This window comes from Bufo gargarizans, chromosome 7, assembly GCF_014858855.1.
Source record: "Bufo gargarizans isolate SCDJY-AF-19 chromosome 7, ASM1485885v1, whole genome shotgun sequence".
Lineage (NCBI taxonomy): Eukaryota > Metazoa > Chordata > Amphibia > Anura > Bufonidae > Bufo > Bufo gargarizans.
The window spans coordinates 14,025,561-14,041,173 of NC_058086.1; the positions used below are offsets into that span (position 1 = coordinate 14,025,561).

General features: G+C 42.3%; 1 protein-coding gene across 8 annotated transcripts in view; it reads left to right on the top strand.

The window, feature by feature from the left end:
- The window catches only part of GRAP2 (GRB2 related adaptor protein 2), a 281,374-nt gene that overhangs the window by 215,537 nt on the left and 50,224 nt on the right, over positions 1-15,613 (top strand). For all 8 annotated transcript variants that reach the window (XM_044302038.1, XM_044302035.1, XM_044302036.1 and 5 more), the window contains one exon: positions 1,920-2,011. In XM_044302038.1, coding sequence (XP_044157973.1) covers positions 1,920-2,011 — 92 coding nt within the window. The remainder of the gene's footprint in view (positions 1-1,919; positions 2,012-15,613) is intronic.

A 15,613-nucleotide genomic window follows, 5' to 3' on the forward strand; every position in this document is an offset into this window, starting at 1 on the left:
CAGTCGTCAAAGCCTTAAATAAATGAGCCAACTACCTATCGACCAAGGAGAAGTCGCCATAGCAAGACAGACACATCCCTGATGATGTCTCCAATAGAGCTCAGCTCTCTGTTACATAACTACATGTTTTCTAGCTTCCAGGTCCCTCCTAAAGGTCTTCAGAACGTATGTACTATTACTTCAGACCTCAGGAACACAGCCCAATACTGGTACCACTAAGGGCTCTTTCACACTTGCGTTGTTCTGTTTCGGCATAGAGTTCCGTCGTCGGGGCTCTATGCCGGAAGAATCCTGATCAGGATTATCCCAATGCATTCTGAATGGAGGGAAATCCGTTCAGGATGCATCAGGATGTCTTCAGTTCCGGACCAGAATGTTTTTTGGCCGGAGAAAATACCGCAGCAATCCTGAACACTTGCCGCAAGGCCGGATCCGGAATTAATGCCCATTGAAAAGCATTAATCCAGATCTGTCCTTAAGCTAAACGTCGTTTCGGCGCATTGCCGGATCCGACGTTTAGCTTTTTCTGAATAGTTACCATGGCTGCCAGAACGCTAAAGTCCTGTTTGCCATGGTAAAGTGTAGTGGGGAGCGGGGGAGCAGTATACTTACCGTCCGTGCGGCTCCCGGGGCGCTCCAGAGTGACGTCAGGGCGCCCCACGCGCATGAATGACGTGATAGCATGGTACGTCCTGACGTCATTCTGGAGCGCCCCGGGAGCCGCACGGACGGTAAGTATACTGCTCCCCCGCTCCCCACTACTACTATGGCAACCAGGACTTTAATAGCGTCCTGGCTGCCATAGTAACACTGAACAAATTTTAAGACGGATCCGTCTTCAAATGCTTTCAGTTCACTTGCGTTTTTCCAGATCCGGCGTGTAATTCCGGCAAATAGAGTACACGCCGGATCCGGACAACGCAAGTGTGAAAGAGGCCTAACCAACTGCATTACAAGGAATTAAAGGGGAAAGAACCACAGGGTCACATTAATACTGGTTGGCATCTCCCCATGCTGTGATACGGTCTGTCATGGTAATAGTCATACAGTTGCCAGATCTCCTCCTGTAGTTGTCATATCTCCTGAGTCAAAAAAGGCAGTACATACAATATGTTAGTCTATGGACATGGTATTGCTGTGCAATTGAGATTTTCATCTAAGGCATGCTCAACCTGCGGCCCTCCAGCTGTTGTAAAACTACAACTCCCAAAATGTCCTGCTGTAGGCTGATAGCTGTAGGCCGTTCGGGCATGCTGGGAGTTGTAGTTTTGCAACAGCTGGAGGGCCGCAGGTTGAGCATGCCTGTTTCTAAAGCTTTCACTTATTGAAGCAAAATGGGAAATTACATGACAACTCTGTGATAAAACCAGAACATCTAGGGCTGTGATGACTAACCTCCACCACTCCAGCCGTGGTAAAACTACAGTTCCCAAGATGCGTACCTGATTGGCTGTTCTCAGAACCCCATAGAAATGAATGGAGCATGCTGGGAGTCGTAGTTTCACCACAGCTGGAGTGCCAGAGGTTGGCCACCACTGATCTAGGGCATATTGCCCTGGAAATGCATGCAGTTTTTGGATGCATTGTGTGAACTACATTTTAAAAATAAAGCTTTCAAAGTAAGCAGCTAGTTATTATGGCAAATTATCAGTGGCAAAAAAAGCAACAGTGTGCAAGTGTCCAAAAAATATACAGTATCTACTCACAATTCCTGCTTCCTAACCTTCTGGGTACAAGAGACTATTTTTCTCATAGCTAAAAGAGCTTATAGGAGAACGACCATCCAGGGAATAGTTCTATTATATATATATAGCCTATAAACAACCTTAGTACTGCTCATACATCATTGACATATTATTCCATCCATGCACATTGGAAAGATAGATGACTGAACTGCTTTATTCTTTTTCTCTCAACAGATCCTTGCCTCAGACGATAACTGGTTTAAGGCAGAACTTAGGGCCAATGAGGGATATGTTCCCAAAAACTATGTGGAAATGCAAACGCCAAGGTATGTTGTTTTTAAAATGTCCCCCATATAGGCAGTTTGCATGAAATAAAATACAAGCTAAGCCAGGCTGCTAATATAGGACTATATTATAATGATATAATATGTACTGCTATAAACAGATATCCCTGCTGACAAATTTGTAGGATGGAACGTAAAATTACTCTTCCTATATAAACTCTCTTTATTCACCTCCACTGTATAATCAGAGAAGATATGCAAACATTCCTAAATAATTTAGTTCTCAAGTTGCGGCTATATTCAGCTATATTCATTTTGTAGATCAATGGAGGAACTCCAGCATCCGATAAGACTGTGAAGACTTTATTGTAGTCGTTAAGACCAAACAGAGAACGCGTTTCGGGTCTGACAAGACAAAACAGACAACTAATATAAAATTACAAATAACCAAGAGTTCGTTAACGCGTTTCGGGTCTGACAGTAGTGACCATAGTCCATGATGTCACCTGCTTGGTTTTAAAGCGCTTAATAAAGTCTTCATGGTCATTTATCGGATGCTGGAGTTCCTCTGTCGATTTTTTTTTATTATCACTTGTGTTTTGCACACGTCCTCCATGCATCCGGGGCCACAAAGCAGGTGAGCTGTATAGAGACTTCACATGGAATAGGAAAACATAAGGGCAGATTTATCAAAACCAGTGTAGAAGAAAACTGGCTTAGTTGTCCAGTTTTCCTCTACACCAGTTTTGATAAATCAACCCCATAATGCCAATTCCTGTTTTCAGCAGTAATTATCAAGACGCCACTGGATGCATCTCTGAATTTCAGATAATCCATATAAGGCTTGTTTCACATTTGCGTTTGCCGATCCAGCAGGCTGTTCCGGCGGAGAGCAGCCTGCCAGATCCGGCATTGCCGGATGCTACCAGAATGTCGTGCGGCCCAATCAACTATAATGGGGTCCGGAGGTGATCCGGCCACAATCTGGCAATCTATGCCACTGTTAAACCAGACACAAGGACAAGTAGGGCTAGCCTAAATTAGTGTAATAATACTTTTTCACTTAGCCATCCATGGCTTCATTGTGGAGAAAAAGTACTTTCAATCCAAATGAGCAGGGTGGGCCCAAGCAACTCTGTGTACCCTTGCTCTTTCTGCTTCCTCTGCCAGCGCCTCTCTTTCTTGATCAATAGGGCCATAGCCGTCTCCCCTGGCTCTGTCAAAAAAGGAGAGGGGTTGGCAGAGGAAGCAGGAGGAGCAAGGGTTACCAGAGTGGCTTGTACCCACCCTCGGTGCACTTAACTGCTCATTTGCATATGGATTAAAAGCCGTGAATTTCCTGGGGAGAGAAACACTTGACCATTCTATGATAAATCTAAGACTATGAAGTAGCTAGACTGTAACAATGACCTTAGAAAATGTATGACCCACATGACTATATGAAGTGCTTACTACAATTAGGCTTCATGCATATGACCATATTTTCCGTGTCCGATCTGCATTTTTTAATTCTTTTTTTCTGCAGATTGCACATAGACCAATTCATGTCTATGGGTCTACAATTTTTTTTTTATGTAGACCCATGTATGTCCTTTCTGCAAATTATAGACCATGTACGTTCTGTGGGCAAGAATAATCATTTGTACTGATGGGAGTGAGGAAAATGCAGCTTAAACACGGAAGGTATCCCTATTTTGTGGATCCGTGGTTTGTGGACCACAATAGGGACATGTTTGTGTGCATGAGGCCTTAGGAATGAGTCAAGCTGCTCAGTTCTCCAATGTGCAGTGGAAGCAGACAGTGAGTTATTTGCCTTGGTTCACCACACACAAATTACAGACATGTCAAATTCATTCAATCTGTGGTTGCTGATAGCAAATAGATGATGACTCTGTGAATTGGATAGTGGCTCGTCTAGCTTCTCCTATACATACATGATACCTGCAGAAAGATATTGGCATTGTTAAATAAATCCCTATTACAAATAGCTACAATGTACAAAGTAGGAAGGAGAACGGTTTGGCAAGGGTCTTGCAATGTTGAGTAACTGTCATGGTGCGGCTGTTACGTGGCATTGTGTGATATTATGTGGCAATTTACTATAGAAGAACATGTTTACAAGAGGCGAGGTATCGGATAAAATGCCTCCACTGTGCTTGCTCTGCTGCTGTGTGTGTTTTGACTTCTATGTTATTAGAGTGATTTCATTATACAGGTAATGTTCTCGTTTAAGTGGTAATTTCACACTGCTACAAACAAAAGGCAATCTAAAAATATTGGATGTTTTTCAGAATTTCATTATGTTTCCGTTTTTTTTCAAATGCTTAATCCTAATAGGCTTCAAATAAAACATCAGTAAACAAGATATTATACAAGTGGCTAAATCCAATTCCAAGAAGCTAAATGGCGTCAGGGTTTTCTTCTTTGCCTCCGAAGACTCCACTTTCACTATGAGACATCGAGGTGGTTTGCACAATGTACACGATTCAAAGTGACTGCTTGATATGGTTAATAAAGGGTAGTGTGTGCAAAGCTGCTATCCCAGCATGAGTCAGTAGGACAGATCAGGATGTGAGCAATAACTTCAACTCCTTTGAGTTTGTTCAATGCATAAAAAAACTAACATTCATGTTTCTTTATGGAGAAAAAGTTGCAAGCGATCTTGGGGCCACCACATGGACAGATGTTCAGCTATGGTCGCGAGGTGGCTTGTGACTTTTTACCCATAGAGAAATATTGAAGAGGTGGTACCGTCACCATTATCCAGTGACTTGCAGTCAATACTGAATCACTTTAGACCGCTAGTCTTCAGGTTCATGAGTATTGTGGTACTGTATTACTGCTCTGGGGAAGCTTTGAGTTATGGTGAGCCATAATACCATAATCAAAGCCTAGGTGGGCCATATTGTACCTCTATAGGTCTCTAATTACATGCTAGGTGATGCTCCATTGGATACCATCTTACAAAGCTATTGTTTTCTAGTAGAATTGTTTCCACGGCAGAATGTTTCTGTAATGCAGTGCCATAGAGAGAAATTAAATTGCAGCTGTGTGGCCACTTCATTAATTTCAATGGGAGTTCCGGAGATAAGGGAGCGCTGTACTATGTCTGGAACTCCACAGAAATTAATGGAATGGCCGCATACGTGGGACCGGCCACTCAGGTAATTTCAATGGAGTTGCAGGGGGCCTGCAGGGGGTAAAGGGCCCCTGTTCTCATGATCGTGGGGGTCCCAGCGGTAGTACCCTCACCAATCTTTAAGTTATCCCCTATCCTGTGGATAGGGGATAACTTGTACCAACCAGAATTTCCCTGGTTTACAAAACTATGATAAGATGTATACAAAAAATAACATACAGAGTAAAGTAAGTACCAGTCACTAAAGCCGTGAACAAATGAACGGGCTCATGATCGACCAATGTCCAACATGGCACCTGACCGACCCCCATAGGATACAGATGGTGCCAGGTAGTGATAGCAAGTGACATCTTACCCTGATGATGTCCTCAGTGGAGCTTTTTACATAGCTAGATGTTTTCTAGCCTCCTGTCCTCTCCTAAAGGTATTCAGTGTGCAGTACACAGGTACAAGTACTTCATACTTCTGAAACACAGGGTACCACCATGTACCACTAACCTACAAACCGGATTCCAACAAAGTTGGGAAACCATACAAATCGTGAATAAAAACTGAATGCAATGATGTGGAGGTGCCAACTTCTAATATTTTATTCAGAATAGAACATAAATCACGGAACAAAAGTTTAAACTGAGAAAATGTACCATTTTAAGGGAAAAATATGTTGAATCAGAATTTCATGGTGTCAACAAATCCCCAAAAAGTTGGGACAAGGCCATTTTCACCACTGTGTGGCATCTCCCCTTCTTACAACACTCAACAGACGTCTGGGGACCGAGGAGACCAGTTTCTCACGTTTAGAAATAGGAATGCTCTCCCATTCTTGTCTAATACAGGCCTCTAACTGTTCAATCGTCTTGGGCCTTCTTTCTTGCACCTTCCTCTTTATGATGCGCCAAATGTTCTCTATAGGTGAAAGATCTGGACTGCAGACTGGCCATTTCAGTACCCGGATCCTTCTCCTACGCAGCCATGATGTTGTGATTGATGCAGAATGTGGTCTGGCATTATCTTGTTGAAAAATGCAGGGTCTTCCCTGAAAGAGATGACATCTGGATGGGAGCATATGTTGTTCTAGAACCTGAATATATTTTTCTGCATTGATGATGCCTTTCCAGACATGCAAGCTGCCCATGCCACACGCACTCATACAACCCCATACCATCAGAGATGAAGGCTTCTGAACTGAGCGTTGATAACAACTTGGGTTGTCCTTGTCCTCTTTGGTCCGGATGACATGGCGTCCCAGATTTCCAAAAAGAACTTTGAATCGTGACTCGTCTGACCACAGAACAGTCTTCCATTTTGCCACACTCCATTTTAAATGATCCCGGGCCCAGTGAAAATGCCTGAGCTTGTGGATCTTGCCTAGAAATGGTTTCTTCTTTGCACTGTAGAGTTTCAGCTGGCAACGGCGGATGGCACAGTGGATTATGTTCACTGACAATGGTTTCTGGAAGTATTCCTGAGCCCATTCTGTGATTTCCTTTACAGTAGCATTCCTGTTTGTGGTGCAGTGTCGTTTAAGGGCCCGGAGATCACGGGCATCCAGTATGGTTTTACGGCCTTGACCCTTACGCACAGAGATTGTTCCAGATTCTCTGAATCTTCGGATGATGTTATGCACAGTTGATGATGATAGATGCAAAGTCTTTGCAATTTTTCGCTGGGTAACACCTTTCTGATATTGCTCCACTATCTTTCTTTCTGCGCAACATTGTGGGAATTGGTGATCCTCTACTCATCTTGGCTTCTGAGAGACACTGCCACTCTGAGAAGCTCTTTTTATACCCAATCATGTTGCCAATTGATCTAATTAGTGTTAATTGGTCTTCCAGCTCTTCGTTATGCTCAAATTTACTTTTTCCAGCCTCTTATTGCTACTTGTCCCAACTTTTTGGGGATTTGTTGACACAGTGAAAATTTGAATCAATGTATTTTTCCTTTAAAATGATACATTTACTCGGATTAAAAGTTTGATCTGTCATCTACGTTCTATAACAAATAAAATTTTGACATTTGCCATCTCCACATCATTGCATTCAGTTTTTATTCACAATTTGTTTAGTGTCCCAACTTTTTGGGAATCCGGTTTGTACTATATAACAAGGAATTAAAGGGGAAACAATACCTAAAATATTATAGAGTTATAATAGAGTTTTGGACTAACCATTTAGAGTGATAGGAGAGGGGTTGCAGAATTTGAAAGCATGACCCACCTGCGAGGTGTCCAGTGTTGGCCAGGTGTACAGCATAAACCCCCATTCCTGCCAGACTGTCAGTTGGGCATATCCCAATAAAGCTGCTATTGGCTGAGTGGGCTTATTGTTTAGCCAGAGTAAAGTGCAGGCAATAGGGGTTTTGCAGAACTACAGTCAGATTCTGCAGCCAACTATATACAGTCAGGCCCATAAATATTGGGACATCTAAACAATTCTAATATTTTTGGCTCTATACACTACCACAATAGATTTAAAATGAAACAAACAAGATGGGCTTTAACTGCAGACTGTCAGCTTTAATTTGAGGGTATTTACATCCAAATCAGGTGGAGGGTGTAGGAATTACTACAGTTTGCATCTGTGCCTCCCACTTGTTAAGGAACCAAAAGTAATGGGACATAATAATAATCATAAATCAAACTTTAACTTTTTAATACGTGTTTTCAAATCCTTTGCTGTCATCTTCAACCTGAAGAGATAAAATATTGAGGCACTTAGTCTGAAAGTTTTGCAGTTCAAATGTATTTTTTATTTTTTTATTTTTCTGCATCATCCATTTGCCCGTGGTATATTAAGGAATGACAGACTATTTCTGACCAGACGTTTCAGTCACGGTGGACCTTCATCAGTGGTCATGTTATCTGGAACAGTATCAAATACATACTTAAGGTGGTTTTTATATAGATATATAGGCAGAACATGAAGTCACATAAATACTAATATAACATAACAAGACAATAAATAATCTACAAGCAATATTTGATAAAGTTATAGCAGCAGAGTGGATAGGTGTCCAGAGATTCGTAAAGACATATACGTATAAGTATAAATTCATGGAAAAATTCATATATTCATAGAGATCGAACGGAATCTGTTTGTTTTTATAGTATTCAGTAAGCGTGCTGCAGTGTAGTTCCCATCCAATGAGTCACTTTCGATCACCCTCGTACTCACAGATTTTCATCTCGTTGTTCGGTATGTGCAGGAACTCATTGGGCAGGTTTACTCTGGATACTATACTCTCTGCTGTGGTGGTGTCATACGAGAAGATATTCGTCATGCTTGCATGAAGGTGCTGGTATCCCGCAGTAATTGCGCAATCTGAAGAAAAATGAGGAACCGCACCTTGTTCAAGTAGTATCACCGGTGCCGATCAAGGGCTTATTAGGCCGTATCCAAGTGATAAAATATTGAGGCACTCAGTCTGAAAGTTTTGCAATTCAAATGTATTTTTTATTTTTTCATTTTTCTGCATCATCCATTTGCCTGTGGCATATTAAGGGATAACAGACTATTTCTGACCAGACATTTCGGTTACGGTGGACCTTCATCAGTGGTCATGTTATCTGGAACAGTATCAACAGCCTGAAGTCTGGAATGCATAGATATCACCAGACGCTGGGTTTCATCCCTGGTGATGCTCTGTCAGACCTCTACTGCAACTGTCTTCAGTTCCTGCTTGTTCTTGGGGCATTTTCCCTTCAGTTTTTTCATCAATAAATACAAGAGAACCAGTTCCATTGGCAGCCATACATGCCCACGCCATGACACTACCACCACCATGCTTCACTGATGAGGTGGTATGCTTAGGATCATGAGCAGTTCCTTTACTTCTCCATACTCTTCTCTTCCCATCACTCTGGTACTAGTTGATCTTGGTCTCATCTGTCCATAGGATGTTGTTCCAGAACTGTGAAGGCTTTTTTAGATGTCGTTTGCCAAACTCTAATCTGGCCTTCCTGTTTTTGAGGCTCACCAATGGTTTACATCTTGTGGTGTACCCTCTGTATTCACTCTGGTGAAGTCTTCTCTTGATTGTTGACTTTGACACACATTCACCTACCTCCTGAGAGTGTTCTTGATCTGGCCAACTGTTGTGATGGGTGTTTTCTTCACCAGGGAAAGAATTCTTCGGTCATCCACCACAGTTGTTTTCCGTGGTCTTCTGGGTCTTTTGGTGTTGCTGAGCTCACCGATGCGTTGATTCTTTTTAAGAATGTTCCACACAGTTGTTTTGGCCACGCCTAATGTGTTTGCTATCTCTCTGATGGGTTTGTTGTGTTTTTTCAGCCTAATGATGACTTGCTTTACTAATAGTGACAGCTCTCTGGATCTCATCTTGAGAGTTGACAGCAACAGATTCCAAATGCAAACTGTAAGACAAGAGAGCTGATTCCCGCGCTGCCCTGATCTGAAGAGAGAGATAAGTGTGTTTTCTAGCACTATATAACACTCTGTCTGGAGTGTGCCTCTGCGGGTCTACAGAGGGTTAATTGCCCAGGCCCTCAGGGAATGTGTGTGTAAACAAAGTGGAGAGATAGAGCCGCTCTGACTTTATAGTGTTAGACTATGAGTCCCTGTGCTGGACTGGAGTACGGGATCCTCGTTTGTGTTTGTAGTGGCTTCTGCTGTAGTGTGGAAACCTTCAGTCTCCTCTGCCAGCGCGCGCGGTCTCAGCCGGTGACACGTGTGCGCGAGAGAAAACTCCTTGGTAATCTTAGGGAACGGTGATTCCATGTGACGTCACACTAGCACAGATAAATAGAAAAACACTCTTACATAAAAATAAAAATAATTATAAAAAATAATCATTAGAGAACAATGAGGAACTGGATTTCGAAATCCCCATCGTTACGAAAAATATAATGAGAGGGAACTCCTCTTAAAGAAAATAGTGAAACGTCGCTGGGATATCTTGAAACAAGATAAAATAATTGGGGGAAAAATACCACAATACCCACGCTTAATTTTTAAGAAGGCACAACATTTGGGAAATTGAATAGCCCCCTCTTCTAAAACAACCAAAAAGAACATGCAGAATCCACATAATACTAAATCCGTTTTTTTTTTCCCTGCAAAGCCTGTTATATTACAAAACAAACTGGACCAATAAAAACAATAGAGGGTGTACAAAAAACATTTAAAATAGAAGGTCACCTTACATGCCACACAAGTTGTGTTATTTATTTCATAAAATGCCCCTGTAAAAAACTGTATGTAGGGAGAACAAAAAGAACCCTACAAACTAGGATAAAGGAACATATTGGCAATATACATAAAAAATACGATGGCCACCCACTCTCCCATCATTTTGCATATAAACACAGAGGGAATTTTGGGGGGGTCCATCTTTGGAGCACTGGAACAAATTAGACCAGACCAAAGGGGTGGTGATTATATTAAATTAATGTCAAGGAATGAAACAAAGTGGATTTACAACTTGGACAGCCTTGCACAAGGGGGACTGAATCAAGAGATTGAATTATTCGCCTTTTCGTAGGATTTTTCATAGGACTGTTCAATAAACAGACCCCCTGGTGTATATAAGTGTGGGGCAGTAAGTATATTACCATAAGTACCCCCCATCTGAACTATATCCCCTCATCATATGTAAAAACACTAGAAAACAGCTCCAAAAATTGTTGAACTACATGAAGACATATGCGAGTGTGAGAAAGATTGGAGGACTGGTAACCATGAGAACGAACATCTATTTATTGCCCCAGAGAAGAAGCAACAGCCATCCCTTATGAAGGAATTCGCTAATTCTGAAACGCGTCAGAGGTTTTGTGGTCCAAGGAGACATCCGTCCTTAGTGTGACATCACACGGAATCACAGTTCCCTAAGATTACCAAGGAGTTTTCTCTTGCGCGCACGTGTCACCGGCCACGACCGCGCGCGCTGGCAGAGGAGACTGAAGATTTCCACACTACAGCAGAAACCACTACAAACACCAATGAGGATCCCATACTCCAGTCCAGCACAGGCAAGTAGCGGTTACTGTATCACTGATTGTAAACTGATTGCGATCTGTTTGCTGAACTAACGAGCTGCTTTAGTACAGAGTTAGGAAGCACCGGCAAGTACTTACTCACAGCTTGCAAACATACTGGACATAGCGTAAGGTACGGGACACTATAAAGTCAGCACGGCTCTATCTCTCCACTTTGTTTACAGATTCCAAATGCAAATAGCACACTGGAAATGAACTCTGGACCTTTTATCTGCTCATTGTAATTGGGATAATGAGGGAATAACACACACCTGGCCATGGAACAGCTGAGAAGCCAATTGTCCCATTACGTTTGGTCCGTTAACAAGTGGGAGGCACATATGCAAACGGTTGTAATTCCTACACCGTTCACCTGATTTGGATGTAAATACCTTAAAATTGAAGCTGCCAGTCTGAATGACAGTCTGCAGTTAAAGCACATCTTGTTGGTTTCATTTCAAATCCATTGTGGTGGTGTATAGAGCCAAAAATGTTAGAATTGTGTCGATGTCCCAATATTTATGGACCTGACTGTATATCAAAGACTATTTGGACTGTGCTAATCCAACCTTCTTCTAACCACCACCTGAATTACTGTACTCAGGTTGTTTACTTGAAGAACCTAACAAATGTTCCCTCCTGTCTGCAGCCTGTCTGTTACTGCCACAGAATCAAGGTGCCTGCTCTTGCCTTTGCACTTGGTGTGGTTTGGTAGGATATGGCAAGCGTAGAAAAAAAGACAGAGAACTTGTTTTTCTCACAGCCCGACTGTTGTTTTGGTGGACAACTGATACAGCCAACGTTGAACTGTTTGTTGGGATTCCTTGGATCATGGTGGTGCTTGCAATTTCTCTGGGATACAGTGTTGCAATGATTAACCTCTTTTTGAAAAAACCTCCAGCAGGCTGGCTACAATACAGGCTCAGAAGAGCAATAAAATAGCGGTCAACCACAGGTGGAGGACACAGCCCTGGATGAGGGGCATATTAAAATTGCCATGGCACAAAAGATGAAATCCTTACAGACGTGGGAAAGATTTTGTGGTTCTACCACCACCGGGGCGTTGGATTCATTAAAGATGACAGCTCGGGAGAGGATCTGTTTCTCAGCCAGCGGTCTGCCAAGAGACCTAGATCTCCAGAGAACCTTCACAATTCGTAGTTGGGAGAGAGGGTGCAGTATACCAGGGTGTGCCATAACTGAAGTAATGCCATGACCTACAGGTGGCCCTCTACAAATAAACAGTTGAATGCTCCATTCTCCCTGCGACTTTTCATTTCCTTCTAAGAATTTGAGGTGCTTGCTCTTGTCTTCACATACCACTGTCTGAGCTCTATGCCCATGGCTCTGCTGTGTACATGAGGTCTTATGGTCAGGCTCATGTCATTCACACCTATCAGAGGGTGATTTATGGGCAGAAGGTAACATCATATGATTGTGAGCAGATTTGCACTGTCATATGTGACCTCTAGCAGGTATGGTACGATATACAGTATGTAACCCATGTAATGTGGATTTAAAGGGTCTCTGTCATCAGAAATGACATTATGTAGCTGACGGATTAGCGATGGGCTAATGTCAGCAGTACATAACAGTGGGCTTTATAAGTCTCTGCCTACCGCCGTTTTCTTAAAATAAACACTTTTAAAATATTCGAATGAGCCTCTAGGTGCTATGAGGGCATTGTTTCCGCATCTAGAGGCTCGGTCCACTCACCCTTTGGCACGCCCAGGTCCCGTTGATTGACTGGCGAGTTCTCCTCTTCATCCAGTAAATCCCACGCCTGCGCCGTCCCGTTTACTATTCGGCGCAGGCGCAGTGATTGAAGGACGTGCTTGGAGCGCTTACTTCACTCACTGTGCCAAATACTAAATGGGCCAGTGCCTGCGCAGTGAGTGAAGCCGACGCAGGCGCAATAAGTGAGGCCGGCAGCAGGAGCGAGTCCTTCACTCACTCGAATAGTAAACGGGACGGCGCAGGCGCGGGATTTACTGGACGAAGAGGAGAACTCGCCAGTCAATCAACGCGACCTGGGCGTGCCAAATTGTGAGTGGACCAAGCCTGTAGGGGCTGAAGCAACGCCCTCATAGCACCTAGAGGCTCATTAGACTTATCAAGCATACTGTTATGTACTGCTGACATTAGCCCATCGCTAATCAGTCAGCTACATAACGTAATTTCTGATGACAGAAACCCTTTAAGTACTTTGAGTACTTAATAGAAAGAGAAAATGCATTGATTTATCTTTATAATAATGAAACTTCTAAAATAAAATAAAAACACCTGATACATATATTTGCAGGTATTAGAATATTTCACTAACTGCAGTACTAACCCTAGAACATTGTACATCTTGTGCAAGCATCTGATTAATAACTGGTCTGGTAGATGGGAATACAACTGGAGCTTCTCCAAAATAGATCCGCTGTAAGCTCTAGTTCTGGGCAGGAGCCTAAAATGTAGAGCTTGTTCCATTAAGTCTGTATTATACATCAAAAACAGATTGCAGCTAATGTGTGCCATTTTCTAGGCCTTTTCCATAGAAAGTCACCAGGCAGTAAAATTAACTTTGCTATGTGCATAATTAGGCATATATCTGTCCAGTATGACTTTGATAAATCATTAGGTGCTGTGTATTAACACAGAGCAGATTATGGATGAATAAAGTGTTTGCGCATATTAGAGGTTGCAAAAAATTTACAGAAAAAATATGACACAAAAATACCTATATACACTACGTGCAGAATTATTAGGCAAATGAGTATTTTGACCACATCATCCTCTTTATGCATGTTGTCTTACTCCAAGCTGTATAGGCTCGAAAGCCTACTACCAATTAAGCATATTAGGTGATGTGCATCTCTGTAATGAGAAGGGGTGTGGTCTAATGACATCAACACCCTATATCAGGTGTGCATAATTATTAGGCAACTTCCTTTCCTTTGGCAAAATGGGTCAAAAGAAGGACTTGACAGGCACAGAAAAGTCAAAAATAGTGAGATATCTTGCAGAGGGATGCAGCACTCTTAAAATTGCAAAGCTTCTGAAGCGTGATCATCGAACAATCAAGCGTTTCATTCAAAATAGTCAACAGGGTCGCAAGAAGCGTGTGGAAAAACCAAGGCGCAAAATAACTGCCCATGAACTGAGAAAAGTCAAGCGTGCAGCTGCCAAGATGCCACTTGCCACCAGTTTGGCCATATTTCAGAGCTGCAACATCACTGGAGTGCCCAAAAGCACAAGGTGTGCAATACTCAGAGACATGGCCAAGGTAAGAAAGGCTGAAAGACGACCACCACTGAACAAGACACACAAGCTGAAACGTCAAGACTGGGCCAAGAAATATCTCAAGACTGATTTTTCTAAGGTTTTATGGACTGATGAAATGAGAGTGAGTCTTGATGGGCCAGATGGCTGGATTGGTAAAGGGCAGAGAGCTCCAGTCCGACTCAGACGCCAGCAAGGTGGAGGTGGAGTACTGGTTTGGGCTGGTATCATCAAAGATGAGCTTGTGGGGCCTTTTTGGGTTGAGGATGGAGTCAAGCTCAACTCCCAGTCCTACTGCCAGTTTCTGGAAGACACCTTCTTCAAGCAGTGGTACAGGAAGAAGTCTGCACGGTAAGAAAAACATGATTTTCATGCAGGACAATGCTCCATCACACGCGTCCAAGTACTCCACAACGTGGCTGGCAAGAAAGGGTATAAAAGAAGAAAATCTAATGACATGGCCTCCTTGTTCACCTCATCTGAATCCCATTGAGAACCTGTGGTCCATCATCAAATGTGAGATTTACAAGGAGGGAAAACAGTACACCTCTCTGAACAGTGTCTGGGAGGCTGTGGTTGCTGCTGCACGCAATGTTGAAGGTGAACAGATCAAAACACTGACAGAATCCATGGATGGCAGGCTTTTGAGTGTCCTTGCAAAGAAAGGTGGCTATATTGGTCACTGATTTGTTTTTGTTTTGTTTTTGAATGTCAGAAATGTATATTTGTGAATGTTGAGATGTTATATTGGTTTCACTGGTAAAAATAAATAATTGAAATGGGTATATATTTGTTTTTTGTTAAGTTGCCTAATAATTATGTACAGTAATAGTCACCTGCACACACAGATATCCCCCTAAAATAGCTAAAACTAAAAACTACTTCCAAAAATATTCAGCTTTGATATTAATGAGTTTTTTTGGGTTCATTGAGAACATGGTTGTTGTTCAATAATAAAATTAATCCTCAAAAATACAACTTGCCTAATAATTCTGCACTCCCTGTACTGTATGTGTGTAATATATGTGTAAAGGTGGATGAAAGAATAGTAAATTATAAAACAACACACAATCAAATAAATCATGGTACTCCAAAATGGTGCTCCTAATTACACACTCAACCAAGCCCCATCTCTCCAGCACCGATGCATCTAACCAGCTCTGCATGTAATAACATATATTTTTACTTTTTGACAGAGGTCACTTATCCTTGCAAACGCTAAATTGATGAATATGTACGTTTC